The following is a 20089-nucleotide window of genomic DNA, read 5'->3' as shown; positions in this document are numbered from 1 at the left end:
AATAAAGAAATGGTCGGGAAGCAACGCGGATATTATTGTAGAAACACGGGACGCGTCGGCGGGTGACCGTTGCCAGGGATAAACCACCCCCATTGAACAGTTTTGTTCGATATTAACGCGACAGAGGCGCGCGTTTTTGCGCGGCTGGGTCCTGTGTCCGCGGTATTGTCGGTCGATACGGATTTCACGACCGGCGGCGGCATTCTCCAGAGAGATAGCGTACGGCACGTCCACGTTTGATACAATATATAAGCGGTCGGATTGGACAGAGAGCCGTGGGGAGGGGGTCACAAAGTAGCATTCTATTGACAGAGAGCTCGACGCTCTCCGGTCCGGCGGTGATTATACTTGGTGATCATATCGCTCGTATATTGACAAACAGCGATACACAGAGAGAAAGGGAACAGGGAAACAGAACGAGAACGGGGGGTGGAATCATCCCCATTCCCGGGCGCTCCCGTTTTCCTTTCTCCGCGCGTCTATGCGTTCCTATCTTCCTCTCGCTCGGTTTCCCGTCCTCGTCGATCATCCCCCACGGGTCTATGCGCCGCTGCAACCACCCTCGACCGTCGAGGGTAGTCGGGGGTGTGGTGGCCGTTCCCGTGGACGCTTCTCGTGCACCGGTGCACACAGACCGCCCACCCGGCGACCCACAATACGCCGCTAATTCCCATAAAGCGCCGACCGATACGCAAATGGACAAACGCACGGACATATATACGCAACAAGCGCCCCCGGCCTAGCCGCTCACCGGCCAAACACCGCACGCCATACAACCCCACACCCTCCCACACAAATCCCCTCGACCTCCCCGCCTCCCTACCCTTCTTCCCGGGTTCTAAATCCCGGCATTCGCAGGTTGCATATCGCGGACGGACCTCTCGTCCCGCCTTTGTGGATCACCATACCGTGTAATAACGACACGGTCGCGCGGAAATGCGCCGCGATGTCTGGTTGGATTCGCTCTGCCGTGTTTAACCCCTCGTGTTCGAACCTCCCCGGTCTCTCAGACGTTGTACTTTTCGCGGACCAAGAACGGTGACCGTCTCTCTCGCGGTTGAGTACTTCGAAAAACGTACTTACTGACTCGTGAAAAAGAAAGAAGATTTTATTTATTCGCCCATCAAGGGTTCATCTATGGGTCGAGTAACCCTTCGATTGGATCCAGTGATGTCGAAACAACGTTTTGCTTGCTCTTGACGCATCAGTCACACCGTACTTTAAAGTTGAATCTGCTAGAGAATTTTTTAATTTTACTTATTCGAACCGAGATCTTTTCGCTTGATTAATTTTATTTTGCAATCGAATCACCGAACTTTTTCATACTTTGTTAAATTATTATCGATGGTACGCTCCTCTAGAAACGATTCCATGCGCAGGATGTCCCAGTAATCACGGCGGAATGAAGTACGACTTGGACACCGGCGTAAGTAGAAACAGTGATTAGTGGTCAGACGCACCGGGCAAATATTCAATCGCACGCGTATTCGACTTTTCGTATTCAATTATCTCAGAAACGAAGTATCGTCTTCGACTTATTTTTTCATGCAGAATCACCACCCACACCGGTTGCACGATTACCGAGACAACTTGCGCGAGGGAAGTATAAAATAACTCTTGAAATGCTGAGAATAAACGAACGCAGCCCGATGCCATTGTTGGCTTCAACAACTGCATTCAGTGATTTGTTCTTACGAGAGCGGAATAATCTGCATAGTTATTAGAATAATTAAACAATGATTAGAGGAAAAAAAGTTAACAGAATTTGATGAAGCTCAGATAAGTGCGAAGAAGGTACCTTGGTTATAATAATCGACAAATTGCGAGAAAACTCATCTGTTCTTTATGCGTCATTCACAATTACGTGAATGATCCAAACGATAGTGAATCGAATTGCACAAAATTTAGCAAATATAAGGATAATTTCTCAACTCTAAAAGCTATCTATTATGAGCCGCTGTTAATGTTTACACAATCTTCGACGCCAAGATACCGGTCAATTGTAATTAATACAATAGCAATTAATTTCACAGTCGTGCACAGCTCGGCATTGCCATCGAACCGCCTCGAATGTCGGCTTTAATCAGCGGCACGTAGCACGCGAAGATAAATGGACCGACAGAGAGCGAAAATTTCATGCTCACCTGCAGCAACCTCGCGTAGAGTCATCAAATATCTGTGCACGAGGAAGGTCGAACGTGCCTGACCAGGTAAGAAGGAAGGTCGCGGCGCCGGTGAATGGGGGCCCGATGAATGAAGATGGTTCGCATGTTCAAGGGTCCTCTTCCGGTATCCCGTCAAGGACGCGTTTCAAACGCCACCGACGAGACCCACGGTTTACAACCGATTCTCGTCGCAGCATCTCCATCGTTCCGTAAACCAACTTTTACTCCGGTTTTTTTGCGGAACATACGAGGTTAGCGATCACACGATTTTATCTTGTCTGTGGACTCCTAGCCAGGAATAATTTTCTCCATCGGACCGCTAGACTCAAAACAGTTAACTCTAACTTTGCCTGCGAAGTCTTGTCTAGAATTTTCTCGATTTAACGTTCGATTTCCAATAAAAAACAAATTCATGCGCGTTTTGCTAAACGATTGACTCTACATCGACCCAATTTATAATGGAGAACCATCGCCGTCAACGACGAGAACGCGAACCGTACACTCGTGTACACAGCATCGAGCAACATCCCTCGATCTCGCGATATTAAGAAGTATCGGACGACGACTCGCGATGGGTTCCTGGAGCGAGTAAACTCGCGATAAATAAAAGACGAGCAATCGTCGGGAGTGCTGCTGGGTCGGGGTGTGCAACCGGCGTCTGCACGGTCGGGCCACTGGGCGTGACAATATGCTCCTGCACAGGTGCAGCCGAAGGTATAGGTCCGCGGAGGCGCCTCGGGGTAGAGGAGAGAGCGTAGTCCTCGCCGCCCACGCGATCGGCCGGCTCGCTCGTGGAGAAAGACAGGGAGTCGGGGGAGGATGCAAGGAAGGAAGGCAGGCAGGCAGGCAGGCAGCCAGGCAGCCAGGCAGGAAGGAAGGCGAACGAAGGAGAACATAGCACCAGAGAAAGGAGCGCGCGTGCAGCCCGTTGAAAGAAGAGGTTAGGCGTGTAGAGACCCCCCTCCCCCTCTGCCCTCCCCCTCTGCCCTCCCCCTCCTCCTCGTCATTCTTCATCCTCCCCCCAAACCCCTGAAGAAGTGTGTGCGTTCAAAGCGGATTTGTACGTGGCCGGCACACCTGTGCCGATGCAGCATGGGCACGGAGTCGCATAACAGGTGGAAAGGTGAAAGAGGGAAAGAGAACAAGGGGGAGAGACTGGGGTGAGAGCGAGAGGGGGGACCGGAGGAGAGGGAGATCCCCACTCGACCCCGAGACCGCCGACTCGAACATTACTATACGCCCTCCGGGACCCGAGAGGAGGAGAACGCTGAGACTACCGCCTTCCTCCTACGTTCGCCTCCTCTCTCTCTCTCTCTCTCTCGGTCGCTCACTCTGCTCCTTTTCGCGCTACCAGCCGTGCTTCTCCTTTTCCTTCACGGTCGCACTTCCGTTTTAACGTCGGCCAGACTCTCGAGCCGCCTGCCGCGCAAACGCCGCCGACAAACGCGTTTTCACTCGGTGCCGATGAAATGGCCGACGAGAAAACGTTCTCCACCCTTCAACGCACCGACGCCGCGACGCACGCTCGCGACCAGATCTCTGAAGACGGTTCCGCGACGCTCTCGAGACCCTCCGCGAGTCTGGTTGCTTCCGGGAACTTTTTTCCCGGCGCTTCAGCGGCGTTCCTCAAACGCTCGCGCGCGCATCGCGGAGGCAGAGATTAGGCTAAGGGAATAAGCACCGTACTGGGTCAGACGTTTCGACCAGACTTCGCGAGAACAGGCTCGAGTTCCTACAGAAAATAATATACATACTACGCTTGCATCGTATCTTTGACATTTACAGTAATCCTCTCTTTTTAATCGCTCAAGAGGAACCGTATAAATACTCGATGAATTATGATCTTTATCCTTTAATACCTCGTAAACTATCGAGCGTCAGTGCAAACGACCAAATGGGGGTCAAATGTTTTCCTTCATAGCGTACCTCGCCACTCATTTTTACGTAGCAAACGGAACATGTTTAATACACATTCGTCCAGTAACATTTCCATTTAATCGTCGTATGTAAATATGCTACGGGTTAATTGTATTACCCAAGTGTAGATGAACGGATACAAAAATTAAAAAATAAATAAATAAGACGTAGAAACGCGCAGGAAAAATAGAAATATATGTATTCACCTTGGCTGTACAAGCAAACTCGACTGATAAACAAATTATCAACGTTTCGGCCAATGTTACGTTGCGGGATATTTATCACATGATAGATAAAAGATACTAATTGCATAATTACGCAGAAAAAAAAACTGTTCCTACCCATAGTTCCAATAGCAATGTTAACGAGTTATGACCACATTTTTCTGTACATTGTTATTTATATATTCCTAATTATGTGATTTGCAAGTTTCTATCTTTCCGTTAATTTCAATTTGTTCCATTTGTACTTATCGCTTTACGCATTAATGTATACGTTTCTTTAGTTATAATTCCATTTTTCTGAAGAAGGCCGTCTCCACTGACCGGAACCTCGGGGGGGAATTTTATTATCAATAAAGTTTGCTCAGACCACCAAAGAAATTACACTTTTCCACTACTTTTTATCACAACATTTATCTGTTCGCGATACTGTATAAACGTACTGGCAAATTAGTTCTAACTTATTAATTATTCCTATAATCGCATCGTATCCGTCTTTAAATAACTCTCAGGACATTAATTTCCCCATTCCGTCCGGAGAAAACGGACGTTACAGTTAATAAAAAATAATCTGTTTCCCAACGAACGAACAAAGTAAAGTAGAATATCAATTTCCCAATTCCTGTTCCAAATCGAGTTCGGACGATCGTTTAATAACTACTGCTAATCGACGATTAGGAATTACGATTTCGTTTCGAGGACGAGGCAATTGAAAATCCACCGAGCAGGACATCGCCATCTGTCGCTAATTCGAGTGCCGAGGTTGCCACCGATCGCTCCGGAGGTTTCGGGAGCGCAGTTGATCCACCTGAACGAGCCTGTTTGCTTAAACGCGTTCGTAGAATCCCGCCTCGGGGGGAATTTAGCGGGATATCAGGGAAGGGAACGCATCGTCGTCCGCCGCACGTAAATGACCGGCATAATAACGGTAATACGCCGGGCATTATCTGCACGCGCCCGCATTTTTGCGGGCAGACAGGTTTCTCCGGGGTCTTCAGCGATTCCTTCCAGCCTCGGAGCCGTTTCGTTTCCACGCGATGACCCGCGGTTTTCGAGGTCGCGCGAACCATCCAGTCATCGCGATACCCGCCGATAGCATCGCCGCGGGGACGTCGATTCGAATCGGCGTCGCATTGTCCGCGCGATATCTCCTCGACCGACCAGACGATCCTCTAAAGCCGCATTCCCACGCGATTAATGCAAGATTTACGAACGTTCTATAATTTTTTGTCTCACTTGTATCAACGGGCTTTTAATTTCCAACAGTATTTTCTACCAACGACACGCTAAACTCTGTCTTTATTCCCACTAATCGATTAATTACGCGTCCGTGTCTCTGATTCGCGAAAGACATTTTGTTTACTTCGGAACCCGATCCTTATCGTTCGTTTCTGTCATTGTTACACAAGTAGACATCGTGTCTCCTTCGCTGCGATGAAATTAACGACCGCGTTTAGCGAAACAGTATACGGGTCTAATTAGGAACTAATTGTGTACACGATAGCATTTAATTGCTACTATATTTGTTTAACCTCGATCACTGGTATTCTTCTTCCAATAACTGCAACGGAGGCTTGGATTCGCCATTCGCTCTTGCCCTGATACGAACAATAAGAAAAGGATCGTCGTGTATTAGTAGTTCCGCGAGGCTAAAATAACCGTCATAATCTAAGGAGAATAAGTTGGAGCGCGGTCTATCTTAACGGCAGACAAATTGATTGGCTATTGATAGCTCCTATCCGATCTCAGGTAAATTCGAATCTGTACATAAATTTAGAACATCTCCACCGATCAATAAATCTCGCGTACGCGCGACTATTGCTAGCTAGAGCCGCTTTGCGCCCGTTTGCATTTTGTATCGGCGATATTAGGTTTGCCAACCGGCGGTGTCTCAGACAATCAATTTCCCTGCTGGCCTCGATTAGCCAAAAATAGTTCCGCCCAGGTAGCCTGCATTAGACGTGTTCACCTCGTCAAGATCCATGACCCGCGCAAAACGCTCCCGCGAGTCACGCAATCGACGAACGATCGGACTTCTGCCTTCTTCCCACTCCCACGACACTTTTAAAGAATTTAATACAAGCGTCCTACCTTCGACTGATCCTGCTGTTGCAGCAATTGTTCCCTGAGCAGCTGCAGCTGCAGTATCATCTCGGAGAGCCTTCGTTCCTTTTCCGCGAAGCTTTCCGCGCAGAGGACCCTGTGGAGGGCCGAGGCTCCGTCCTGCTGGACCTGTCCTTCGGTGTTCTGCATTCTTCCGGAGGCCGGGGGTGAAGGCGGCACGCTGTTCGGCACGCTCGCGACGCCTCCGCTGTAACGTAGAGCATCGGACCACGGTCAATTAGGCTGGTTGGCGTGGACGGGGGAAGAGGGTGGTCGGTCGGAGGATCGTGCGTTGTCATTTGTACGGGAACAGGACGGATAAGAGCGGAGAGTGGGTCGTGGGTAGATCGGCCGGCCGCGTGCGTCGATGGGGGCTATTCGCGTGCGAGCAAGAGCTTCCGGCGCCATGGAATGGAATAGTAGTGGTCCGCAGCGTACAGAGGGCTAGGAGCCAGGTGAATAATAGATAGGGTCGCGGCCGTGCAATCACGGCAGCCCGAGTGTTTGCTCCCGTGATGGGGTCTTCTCGCTCTGACAACCTTACCCTCTCGCTCTATCCTCCGCGTTTTCCCACCCCTGTGGATTTTTTTCTACCCCAAAGTGCCCTCCTGGTTTCCCAGCCCGGAGCTCTCCGTTCCTCTTTTATGTCGAGGAAAATGGACCACGAATAAGTGATACGGGGACGCATTGTGCCAGCGTGGCCAGCCACCGCAATGCCCTGCACCCGACGACCGCCCGGGATAACCCTGAAGGACGAGACTAAGGACGAAACCGACCTGTACACGGGCTTCAAAGAGCTCCGTTAGGAATCTGGGGCAATATACGTTTCCGCGGGGCGCGTATGATGTTTCTTATGGCGCCACAGGGTCACCGTTAAAGGGACCGTCGAATTTTAACCCTTCAAGCGCGACCTACGTCTTCCAATTCACGAACCTTCGCTACTCGCCGACGCTTGACCGTTTATTCTTACGTTTACGAATCAAATTTTAGCGCTAAAAGTGTAGGAGATCTAACAATTTATTTCAATATCTTTCCTGTGGCGTAACTTCTTTAGAAATTGCAGGGGTTGGAATTTTTGCAGAGTCGAGGTACGCGATTCTTCGCGTAACTTGCGTGGAAAAATATGTTTAGTTAAAATTTCCCAAGTTATTTTCTAGTGTCGAGTGTGTAGAAGTCAGAATGGCCGCACAGCGACTATGAATGTGTATACTTGTGGAATTCTTAAGGGGCGGGTCAGTGTGTCATGAAAGCCATAGTTTTTGGAAGACAGTAAGGAGTTTGTGGAGCGTAGTCGGAAGCTTTAAAAAGAAAATGTACGTTAAAAGACTTCCTTGAGTAAACATACACGAGTGCACTTTCTGTGCATCAGGGGAACCTTCAAAACAGACTTTCCTGAAAACGAAGCCCCGTGTAACAGATCTTTCGAAACGGAACGTATCGTAAAACGTAACGATAGTACATATTCTTAAAAACGACGAAATTAATAGAGTTTAGAATATTAGCGTGCCAGTGACCCTTGCGCTAGCGGGATGCTTAGCTATTCCTCAGAGTTCGCGATCGCTACGAGCGTTACGGGGGTCATTCGAGAATAATAATTCTGCGTGGAACAACGTGGCTTGCAAGTTGCAAATGAGTCGAGCTCGAGAGAAAAGGGGGAAAAAGTGGGCAGCCGGGAGAGGGCCGGCTAGAAATGAATTCCGCATTGTGCACGAGAATTTAATTAGACGTTACAGTGTGCACGTTTCTTGTGGCTCACCGTCGGGGGAACAAAAATCGTGCATCATGAAACCGTTACTTATCGAGGAACGTCTTTTATCCTTACACGCTCATGAAAGACCCTTGCTGTGCGTGGCTTTCTTTCAGCCGATAATAACGCTCGGTGGGCGGCTACAAGATTCTATTCGCGCCTGTTGACCTCAGTATCAGGCAACAAAAGGCTCATTCTGTTACTATTATCATCTCCCGGCAAAGACATTCGGAGGATTTAGCTTTCTGACCGAGCCAAGAATAAACTGTTGCCGCTTGCTTGCTTCTTTTATCACACCAATTTTACAACTTACTCTATTTTCGGTCACTACGCGATTTAAAGTGAGGCAGGACTCGTTCGATGAATAATAAAAACGTTTGTTTCGTCGATAGATCATTTTCCAACCTTGACCTGTCAACTGCTTAATTTCAAATCACGTGAAAAAACAGAAAATTTAGCAAACCACGAGATAATTTTCAACCGACGTAATAGCTCGTCCATCGTACGCGAAATCTGTTGAACCATCGGTTTAACCAAACGATGCAGCTTGTCTCACCGAAGATAAAGGCATCTTCGCTCGACGAATTAACTCGTCTTCGTCAATTAGTACGTCGATAGCGATCGCGAGAACACTATGCAATTATTTGTACAATTATCGTGCCACGGTTTGTAATTTAATTTCGAGCGCGTGTAATCAACGTCTTTTAATTCTCTGACTATTCTTTTTTTATCGGGCAGCCGCGTTAACGTAACTTCGGTTGAACATACATCGGTTGAACGCTCATTATGAAATTGATACTTTTATCTTCGGTATGTACTCAACTTATATCGTTAAATGCTCGCACACGCGTGCCACGCATGGTGGAAGTTGGCAAGCAGATATAAGTATCAAAGTAGAGCGTGTAATAATAATGCGCGCGTTTTTAAAAACGACGGGCCAGTTTTAATTCCTCGTGCGGCTCTATTTGTGGAAACCGTGTACCTTCGTAAACTGCGTTTCGCTTTTCGCGAACCTTTGCCTCCTATCTGCCCTGCGCATCAACGAACATAAAATTTTTATTCGATTTATATTCTTCCAAGGTAGGAAGGTGCAACTATTAATAAAAGATAATATTTGAACCGTTCATTATCGAGCGTTCATCTGGATAGAGTTATGTACAGTGAGTCACGGACCCGTTTAGATGACACTGATGTATTCATTTATTTAAATCGTTCCCGACAGGACTTAATTCATAATACAATCGAAGGAAGTGAAAAAATATATCAAGAGTGCGAAACGAAATGTTTTTTCATAGGATGCACCGTTTACCCGTTATTTCTATTTGTGTTTACGTTCGTAAATACTGGCTGTTCGCATAATTTGCTTCTTGCTAGCGTTATCCGATTCCAGATCTTGCTATGCCTAGTTCCTATAGAATTATTACGACGCTTGCGATGAGATCGAGCACGAGAGAACGAAACTGTATGCGGGAGATGCATGAAAAAATGTTACGATTGAAAGGAAACGATCGTGAAACTTTCGATACGTTCTAGATTAAATATAGAACACAAACTGATCGTCTGTAATGTAATTGTTACGAATTTCTGCAGTAATAATTAAATATTGTTTATCATCCCTCGTGGTCCATCTCGGGTTTACAAACAATCACCATAGACGAGAAGCTTTCAATTCCCCAACCATTAACGTTAATTTCTCGCACTGACTAGCAACAATTACAATTACTTCTATTTTAAATCAACGAGTCACTGTCTACGAACAGCCAGTATGCCCACAAGCCGTCTGTTTATCTTTTAGTCAAAGTCTCCCTATTATTTAAGGATTAAATAAAATTCCCAGTTCTCACCCGTGTTCCCCAAGCGTGCGCACATTAACTGTCGACATTCTCCGGGCGAGGATGATCGAGTGAAAGATCGAGAGGACGATGATTCCCATCGAAAACGACGCGTCACGGTCTTCGTCGGTCATTACGAAGGCTGCAATTTGCTCGAAATCGCGGATAGCAATCGGCCGTTAAACAAGTATTTTCGATGCAGGTCCCGTTATTTGGTCAACGGGGCGGGGGATCGAGTCCAGAATTGAATGTAATCCAAAAAACGGATGAACGTCGCGTAAGTGCGCGTCGTCTTATAGTTGGCTGAATTTTGAACGAAATTTTGGCTTCGACGCCCGGCTCGGTGTGGGCAGCGGACTGACACGATTCCGTCCGCTCGTTCGCCGTTGCCAAGTTCACCGGTTTACTTTCAATGATTACACGTTGCCTCGGATCGCATTTTGTCGCGATTCGTTAATTTTTCGGCGACAATTCCGCCCACGCGCCCCTTGCTCCGTATTAAGAGTCGTCAAAGATCGTTCGCCCGTCCCTCTTTAAAAATAAAAGGACCGAACAAACAGTCGAACGTCACGCGTAGAGTACAGATGTCGTTCGTTTAATTTTAGTTAAATAATTAATTGCGATTTTTCACGGAATATAATTTGGGTAAGGTTGGTTTCTCGCAAACACCTTGGGTTCGTTGCAATTAATCTCGCGTGGAAATAGGTTCGCGATACGCGACGCAACGATCGCAATTAACCACATGCATATAATCTTTACTTTGTATTCTTCGACTTTGTACATTGTGTGACTCGGCGGGGAACAGAAAAACCTCTACCGTCCTCCCGATACAAAGGATCGATTCATTGACGGACCTGATTACATAGAGCAATTATTATTACGTGACCGCGCGATACCGTTGAATGTAGACTAATCCTTCGTACGATTAACTTACACGCGCGCGTACGCGTCGTGACTGGCCACAGCTTCGAGATAAGTACGACTGGTTTTACTTTTTTTGTCAGAGTTTTTCGCTCGGACGCGAATAAAACGAACACAAAACCTGCAACACGACGCTGGAACGTGGCGCTCGTGTAATTTTCAAACGAGCCGGAATTCATAAATGTTAATGCTCTTCTGGCGCGGGCGCGAGGTTCATCGGCGCATCGCGCAGTTTATCAAACTTTTTCACTCGTGGAACAATTTTCGTGTTACAGCATATTCGAGCTACTTGTTACTACCGAGTTATCAAGTAACTTGAAAAAGAAAAATTTGATCGATCGAATACAATCTATGTTTTTCGAAATTTCTGCGTGAAATGTAGTTTTCGATTCCCGCGTTTGGAAAATGAAAAATGCGGAGAAATCAGAAACAGTAGCTCTGGCGCGTTTCTTTGTTCCAGGGCCGAGAAGTCGGATATTTTCAGGCTCTCTGTGGAGCCCTTGTTTTTTTGCCACGACCCTCTCCCAGCTTCCGACTTCCTTTTCGCTCGCCCCTGCTTTGTACTTCGGACGGACATTCGGTAACGAAGACTCGGTTAGAGATGCGGAATCTGCGGATCTCGTCGTTCGTCGAACAATGGAGGCTTTTATGGGCCACTCGCGGAGGCCAAATTTAAGTCGGACCGCGGCTGTTATTCACGAGACCATTGATGCAACGCCGGACCGCAGAAAAGTCGTTTCGACCGAAGATTACCGATACGGAAACGGTCGATTTCTTATGAAAATTTCCTAGCGGAAATAACGTTGGATTTCCGTAACGAGTTAATCACGAATTTAAGTCGAGCTTTCGATGGAAAATAACACAATGTAATATAAACTACTTCTGACCCGAATTCACAATCAAACGTAATTATTTTTATTTGCCGCTGGTATCGTGCACACGCGTTGACAAATAATAAGAAAGAACGATTAACTTCGCCGCGTATCATCGGTTGCGTTATTCTTTTCAGGCTTAAAAAAACGTTTTGCTTGATTGTAATTATTTGGAGCGTAATTTTGTTGGGACCGTGTAAATTTCGGAGACGTTTTTTGTGGAAAAACAAGCTCGTCAAAAGGATTTCAAAATACTGTCAACGACGGTTTTCCGAGTCCCGATCGGTTCGTTGAGCGATAACCAATTCCAATGATATAAAGAGAAACGAGATCCGTTTTTTAATCTATATTTACCGGTTATGTAAAATATTGGGCACGCGATAGTGCTGTAAAGACAACGGCAGATTAAAACACGATGATTGCAACACTGTAACGAATCTACAATTCCAATGACGGCTGGAGCACAATATCAACTAATTAAGAAAAGATACGTTGCGTAACCGATGACGAGTAGCATACGTGACGCTGTTCTCGATTTTGCTGCGACTCGCGGAATGGAGAATCTAGGAAACAGGAAGGAACACTCGCCAGCGAAGGAACTCTCATTTCCCCCCACCGATTAGATGTTTCCTGACACTGTTTAATTAGTATCGCCCACTGGGTGGCCCAAATCAAAGAAAGGAACACTAGTAAATAGCTAACGCGATCTATCTTTTTGCGCTTTTGGAACTACGTTCACAATAAGACACAAATATTGTAGTTTGAACTTTGCAACTCGTGCAAACACTTATCCTTGATATTGTAGCTAATGAAAAACTATGCTAACCGTCTGTGAACAAAAAATCTCACAACAAGAAACGTAGTCTCAGAATTTCAAAGGTTAGTGCCATTACAATTACAAAGCAGAAGATATAAAACAACGGATTCTCAAGTAACATGTATTGTGATTGGAGCTGAAATAGTGAAGTAAACCAACTAAAGGATAATCGAATAAAGGATTTTCCATCACCATATAATTTCGTAAATTATACTGACTGCAAAACTAGGTCATCTAACGCGTTCACTATTCACAGTGAGTGGAACTATGCGCATATTTCGAGCACTAAACTATGCATCTCTCAAGCGAATATCTCCTCAAGGTCTAAAGACGATTAAATCTTCGTAGCAATAAATATTTTATCCCCATTTCTAAACACTATGCATCCCTGTCCCTGCAATGTACCTTTTATAGTTTTAGAAAAGCTTTCGGATGAATCAGGAAGGCGGTATTTGTTGTGTATTCAGCGGACTCTTGAGTCAAAACCAACCTGACCTCTATGTGGGTCAGCGGGCAATGAATCGAGGTTAGGTTTCGACAAAAGCATTTCAGCTGCAGCTCTCCTCTCAGAAATTTGCGTACCTTCTGTTCTATTCAGCTTCATATCCTGTATTTGTATTCTCATAATTAAATTGTCGCAAAGCTATTTCCATTATGTTCTTTCACTCGATTTTACCTTACTTTCTCCACATATGTATAGCTTATGACAATCCGATGGGGTCTATAGTAATTTCTGCAGGTCATTCTGGCAATTCAGATAAATATAATACATTTAAATCCTGTAGGGAAATCGTGAACGCAAATTCAAAAGGAAACATCGAGAGAAACAACTTTCGCCCCCTATTGACCGAAGGACTATCGTAGAGACCGAAAGAATCTTCAAAAAGAAAAAAGAAATAGAAAAAATGCTAAAGAAATCAATTGTTGATGAGCCAAGGTTAAAGAGGGTTGCCCGACCACCGATCTAACGTCACCTGAACTAACCAGTGCACGTTGTGTCCTGTGGGGGTGGACGACGGCGGCGGGGTAGTCCGCCTGTTGTTGGTGGTATCGTCCTGCAGCGACAACGACTCGCTGTTCATCTTACAGGTTAACCTCTTCAGCACGTCGTCCATGGATCTCTTGCCGCCTGGCGTGGCGCTGCTACCACCGTTGTTGTTGTTGTTCTGCGTGACGGTGTTGTTATTGTTGTTGTGATGAGGGTGAGCGGGGTAGTAGGGGTCGACGGTTAAGGGTGTGGGCGGCGAGCCGCACTCCGAGGAGCTCGCCGGTTCCACGACACCACCGGACGAAGACGATGTGTTCGTGTGGTGATGGTGATGATGATGGTGATGATGGTGGTGGTGATGGGGGTAGTTGTAGGGCGTTAGCGTGTCCTGGCCGGCGACAACGATCCTCTGTCGCTTGCTGGTGCGCAGGGAGTTCGAGGATGGCGAGGGCGAGTCTCGGAGATCGGGCTCGCTGGTCGTCGCCGGTGACGAACACCCGGACGACTCGCAATCACCGCCCCTCGGATGAGGGTAGCACTCCTCGATGCCGACGGGGGTGGTGGGATCCTCTTCGCCGACGGCTGTCTCGCCACCGGGGCCACCGGTCACCGACGAGGTCGTGTCCTCCTCCTCCTCGTTGGCGCCTGCCACTGTACCCGTGCCGCCCCCGCCCTCCGATAGCTTCGTTGGTGGTGACTTCCTCTTTGAGGACATCCTCAATCTGAAAGCGAAACGGAAACGTCCAGGTGAGTTTGTTGCACGCTGTGATCTTCTGCGATCAACCGAAGGAGAACAGACACGACCACCGCTCGGGACACGTCTATGTCCCGAGGCTCTCAAATGCTTTGTTTTTTCCCCCTTTTATTTAATTATAGAAGGCACAAGGAGCACTTTGTTTTCTCGTCACGCGCGGTTACGTAACGGCTACAAAGTTGCTACCGTAATCGCTCCGCAAGAATGATCTTCCGCGAGCTAGCCTCGTTATAATTCATAATGTATTGGTGCAGGGTAGCAAATGTCACGGTTAACGACACGACGACTTGGAGCGCGGAAAACTTTTACTTCTTTCGTCTGGATCTACCGAACAATTGCAGGGCGGAAGGGTCGAATAGGAGACATTGAGATTTTTGCATAATTCCTAACTAGGGGGTTTAAAATCGTTTAAAGCAAACAAGACAGTGTACTATAATTCCTAGCATCTTATCGAACGCGTCAAAGACCATCCCCCTACAGTGGCCGTTTGTAAATGCGTTTCAAGTGTAGTCCGGTTTCAGGAGAAGCTACGCAGAGTGGCGATTCCTTACCAGATGACCCTCGACATCCGTCGAACGGTCCGTCTGAATCTCCATCTGTCGTTAATTTAGCACCTAACCCAGACCAGCCTAGCGGAGCCTGGTCCACTCATTTCCGTCTACAAATTACCAAATCTAAATCTAAATCGCAAACGGCGGCGTACGTCCGAAGGAGCAAATCGGATTACGTAATCGTACATGAGGCGCAATAATCGAACGCGATTATTGAGCATGGATTATTATTGTTGCGCGCGCGCGTGTCGTAACGTTCTTTCCATCAATCGGCAGAGATCGCGACCAGAGGACGCGGGGACAAATCTGAGGAAAGAATATACGCGCCGGGGCGCCATTATCTCGCGACTGGTCAAGCTGACCGAGGTTGCGAGGTCAGAAGTAGTGATGGGCATTCGAATCTGTGTCTCGAAAGAGATTCGAAACTTTGGAAACTCCCAAGTTTGGAAACGCGAAGCGAAGTCGCGTTTACTCGATGTCAAAATTACTTGACACCGTTGGGACAATTTTGATAGTGAAGTTTCGCCGTGATGGATCTTGAAGACTTGGTCAAGATTCAGGAATTTTTATAGAATTTAAATACCAATCGAGATTTCAAGATTGGAGACTCAACGAGTCTCGATCGATATTAGAGGCTGTAGGTTTTCCTTGTCCACGTCAAATGACAGATCGAAGGTTAGTAGGATAATGTTGAAATTAGTGTAGTTTATAGTGACTGTCTCGCTACGATGCGCATCTTTGCACACGTGATCGGCCCGCGTTTTTTTACAGAGACCCGAATTACGCGTGCATTCGTGCACGCGCGTCACAGCGAACACGTGCTTCCTCGCCACGGATGTGCATGTGGCGAGAAAATCGTAACGCGATAAACGATCTCTGCGATGACTCGGTAGACCTGTTACCAGTAATTTAATAAGGGGAAATAATTAAAAGAATTTTACTGTATTTGTTTAGATTTCCAAACCCGAGTTTTATGGTAGAATCGCGTGATACTAGTTACTTTTATTTAGATTTCGACATGAAACTGTACGAAGGATTAACGATCGGTTGGCGTCTGGATCTTTATTACGTTTCTATTATTGTTAAATAAATTAAATTATATTTGCTAAATAAATCAACTTCGCGAACACTGTGGGATTCATCAGCATTAATAGATCTAGAGTCATATTATGGATTTGTGCGCTAATTGTCTGTTCGAATAATTTATACGCGAAAAATGCAAAAAACTGGCATCTAGGCACTGAGGAAGTTTCCATTTCCAAATCGCAATCGTTTGTTATGAAACATTAATAAAAAATAATTGCTGGGTAACATTTTTAAAAGTGACCTACTTATATACGGAAGAGAGAGTTGTTGTTTAATGCACAACAGGTTTCGAATAAATAACTAGCACGCTTCTTTCGAACAAGGAAACTTGGAAAATACAGATATTGATGGAATTTGAATCAAATATGCTACTACTATTTATACGAATAAAAGGAAACCAATACAGATATTCAGATATTTGAAAATCTAGATGAATAGTTCTAAATACGTAGCTACTTGCCTACGGTAGAAATGAAAGGGCTTTGATATCGAATTGCTCCAATATCGACAACGTGTAATCGCTCGTGGGTATTTCCATGTAGAAGTACATGTTATAAACATTGATATTAGCAGTCATCAATGACTAACGCAGCATGAATGAAAAGCTGACCGACATGGCGAACGCGTCCAACTAGCTTATATGGGACTGTATATAGTCGAAAGTCCATCGCGTCTTCGGTGACCCCGGAGACACGATAATGATGGAATCGTGCCGAATTTCTCCTCTGTCTCGACCACATGGCGGAGAAGAAAGACGAACGCTAGGCCATTCTCATCCGCCAGATCTGGATCTCTTAAAGACCAATTGTTGCGTAAGCGAAGATGTTCATAGTTCGAATGTCCTTCGTTTTAGCCTTTGGCTCCTCAGATAAGATATCCCCCAGAAGTCGTAGTACTACGCCAAAGGCAGCTTTAACTCGTGAAAAGCCTCGGTACCGGGCTAAGGACGTCAAAATTTTGGAAGGTGAAGGATACAGTGGTTTGTCAGGGATCCAGGAAGCATCCCTGAATCAGCATCAGAGGCTGAAAAAGTGGCGTCGGATTTTGATTTTTACGAAGCTCAGTACCTGGGGACTAGTTTGGCGAGTCTGCACTCAAATGTTTAAGATTAACAATAGACGCATGCCCCCCACAACACGAGTTTTCTAATGTCTACATATACTTCTAACAATTTATGAAAATGTCTGGATAACAACACTCGGTGCTTTGAGATTGATGTTGAACGATATGTCTGGAAATTCGGGTGACATATATAGGTGGTTGAAATGTTGATTTTGGCAACGTTCACGATCGAGACGTGCCTTATTTAAAGCGTATAATGTCTCCATTGTCTCCTCTACAACTGATCTCCGAGCCTACCCAAATTATTCAGAACTCCATCTACCCTGTTCGCCTTAATCTTAATTAGCATTTTGAAGACTGTCCTCTCGGGGGCCCACGATATGAATTACATTACCGATCATTCTTTAATATTTTGAAATTAAGGCCATACTTTCGTTTTGTTCCGTGTCACGAATTCGAAGAATCCACCTGACGAACAGTTCCCTATCGTCGAGCAGATTGATCGAATAATTCGTATATAACTGTTCCGCCATTGATTTTAGAATTAGCTAAATTTAATTCTTTTGTATTTTAACACCAGAATCTTAACCTTTTATTCGCTACGACTTTGCCAAAATCTATCTCCCACGGTTTTAATTCCTGTTAAAATTTATACGCGTTCGAAATATCAAAATATCGTCGATTATGACACTGATATAATATTTCTACGATAAACATTCCACAACGCGAGATATTTTGGTTGCAGCGAGAAATGCGGAGGAAAATCGAGCGAGTAACGACCGTCCAAGTCGCGGTTGCACGCACGCGCACGCGCTAGAGATAAATTTCGCGCGGTTCTATCATTGTCGCGTTGTCGGCTCGTTTCTGCATTTCCATTGTCTAACCGTGACGGACGCCGCGCGTTCTAGATTTCCACGCAGCCCGTTTTCGTCGTCGCCGAGCGACAGCTCGAAACTCGTCGCTATCCTTATACGAGAAGTATTTCTGTCGCGAGAAAGAGAGAGAGAAACGACCACGACCACGACGACGATGACTTGAGCGTCGGTGTCTGTGTGTTCACGGCGTGGCGTAATTACTTTGCGAAACGCAGATCTAAGACTAGACCGTCTAGGAGGCGGAACAAAAACAGAGGCAAGCCGGAAAAAATATATTTTTAACCGCCAGATGCTGTCAAGGACCGGGTGACTGAAATCACACCGGAAAACGATGAAAAAGCACGCGAGCCGCGCCACCGACAATGGACGAATTTGTTTCTCCGGAAGGACCCTGACCGGTCGCTTTCATCGCGATAAAACCGACGACTAAATAAATTTACTTCCTCCCTTCGCGCTAAACGGATCGTTCTTGCCACGTGTCCATATTTCAACCCTTAACTGTCGACAATTTTTTTGCAACAGGGTGGTTGTCTCTATCAGTGTAAAACTTTACACTTTTCAACCCTCTCTTTGATGTATCGCTCCCTTTAACATAAATCATTCTATCTTGATTGGTTTGAAGATGATCGTAAACAACCGGTCAGAAACGTAATAACAAATTACTTGTTATGACTAATTCCAATGTCGTTGAGATTATAACTGGAAACTTAGTTCCTGGTAACAGTTTTTACCGTTTCGGTATTAAATCTTCCTCTAATTGGAAGCTCGAGAACGAAGGCGTCCGACTAATTGTCACGCGGATCGAGAAATTCGGCGAACATGGACTCGAGCTGCGATCGTAGAAATTAGCGAGACACGGTTCGAAGTTCAGAACGTGCACGGCTCTTCGACAGTGCGTCTGATAACGGGCCGACATCGATAAACCATGGGCTCATCCATTGCGAAGATAAATCACCGGATCTCCCCCTTTCTGCTCCACGAGTGCTCCCTCTCTTGCTGCTATGCAATCTCCATTCATTCAGATACCGATTCATTAACATTGCGAAATGAGCAATTATACGAGTAATTTTTTTTCTCTCCGAGCCTCACAGTCCACCCCCGTCCCTCTTTTCGTCCTTTTACCCTGGCTTAGCCATCTTGATTCGATTCTTCCGATGAAAATGTCGCGTTTTATTTCGTTTTGCTCTGTTTCCGTCGTCGATAGAAAGGGACCCGTGCACGACTGCCGGCGGAAACGAATTTTCTCTTTTCTCTTCCTCCAAAATCTCCTCTTTTTTATCCGAAATCAACCTCTCGCAGCGACGCTTCGTCCCTCGGAAACGGTTCGAGTGCGATGCATTGATCGAATGCAAGGTCATTTTGATCAATTGGAGAAATGTATTAAATTTAACTGGAGATTCTCGAATTTTAGTAATAAGGAAATGGTCACGATCGAGTCAAAATAGCTTCGTCGTCTATATCGGGCGATGGTCGAACCCCTCTGTTCTTATCTTTCACTTGCTTTTTTCATACCTGACGTCGTAAATCCTAGGCTTCGTGTTATTATAACCGATAATCGAAAGAACAACGAGTTACCCAACGGGTCGAGGAGACAAAAAACGACAGATAGGAGAAAAATATGAAGAAACCAAAAATGGTAGGAAACGGCGTGAGAAAGAGAAAGACGAATACGCGTCCACGCGAACCGATTGTGTCGCGGCCTAATCGTATTCTGGCTCGCTCTTGTTACGACTATCGTAAGTCATTATGAAATTACCCGTTCCCAGAGCCAAGTATAGTAAACCGAACCGCTTCGACGCAATTATCTCGCGCTCACGTTTTGATGTACGAGCGCATACAATACTCCGACTTATCGGAAAAGGTCGAACATCCCAGTTACGCTTACTTCGTAGATAAATTATCGTCGAAACCGATGTTATTAGTTGCGTTTGAAATCGTATCCGCGCGTTATCGCCCAACGCAACGGTGATCAGTGTTATCCGTAACGAAATTCGTTTGAAAATCCTGTCCGGCTTCACCCACGTTCCAAAAAGATTTCCCACCCTGATACGCGAACCTGCTATAACGCTATAGCCTGGTCAAAATGACTGAGAACTTTGAATTCAACGTTTATCCTACATACGAAAGGGTACGACTACTTTTGGAGTCCACTGTATGTACAGGATGATGTCAACTTTC

The 20089-nt window shown here is 46.0% G+C and overlaps 1 protein-coding gene across 4 annotated transcripts in view; it reads right to left on the bottom strand.

Annotated features, from left to right (window-relative positions):
- Positions 1-20089, bottom strand: part of Sox102f (transcription factor Sox102F) — a 323902-nt gene that overhangs the window by 25939 nt on the left and 277874 nt on the right. For all 4 annotated transcript variants that reach the window (XM_076772749.1, XM_076772769.1, XM_076772760.1 and 1 more), the window contains 2 exons: positions 13580-14305; positions 6395-6614 (listed from right to left, as the gene is read on the bottom strand). In XM_076772749.1, coding sequence (XP_076628864.1) covers positions 6395-6614; positions 13580-14305 — 946 coding nt within the window. The remainder of the gene's footprint in view (positions 1-6394; positions 6615-13579; positions 14306-20089) is intronic.

The sequence above is a fragment of the Colletes latitarsis genome, chromosome 1 (genome assembly GCF_051014445.1).
Source record: "Colletes latitarsis isolate SP2378_abdomen chromosome 1, iyColLati1, whole genome shotgun sequence".
NCBI lineage: Eukaryota > Metazoa > Arthropoda > Insecta > Hymenoptera > Colletidae > Colletes > Colletes latitarsis.
Note: the sequence above shows the minus strand (reverse complement) of the source record. Positions and strands in the feature narration are given on the sequence as shown.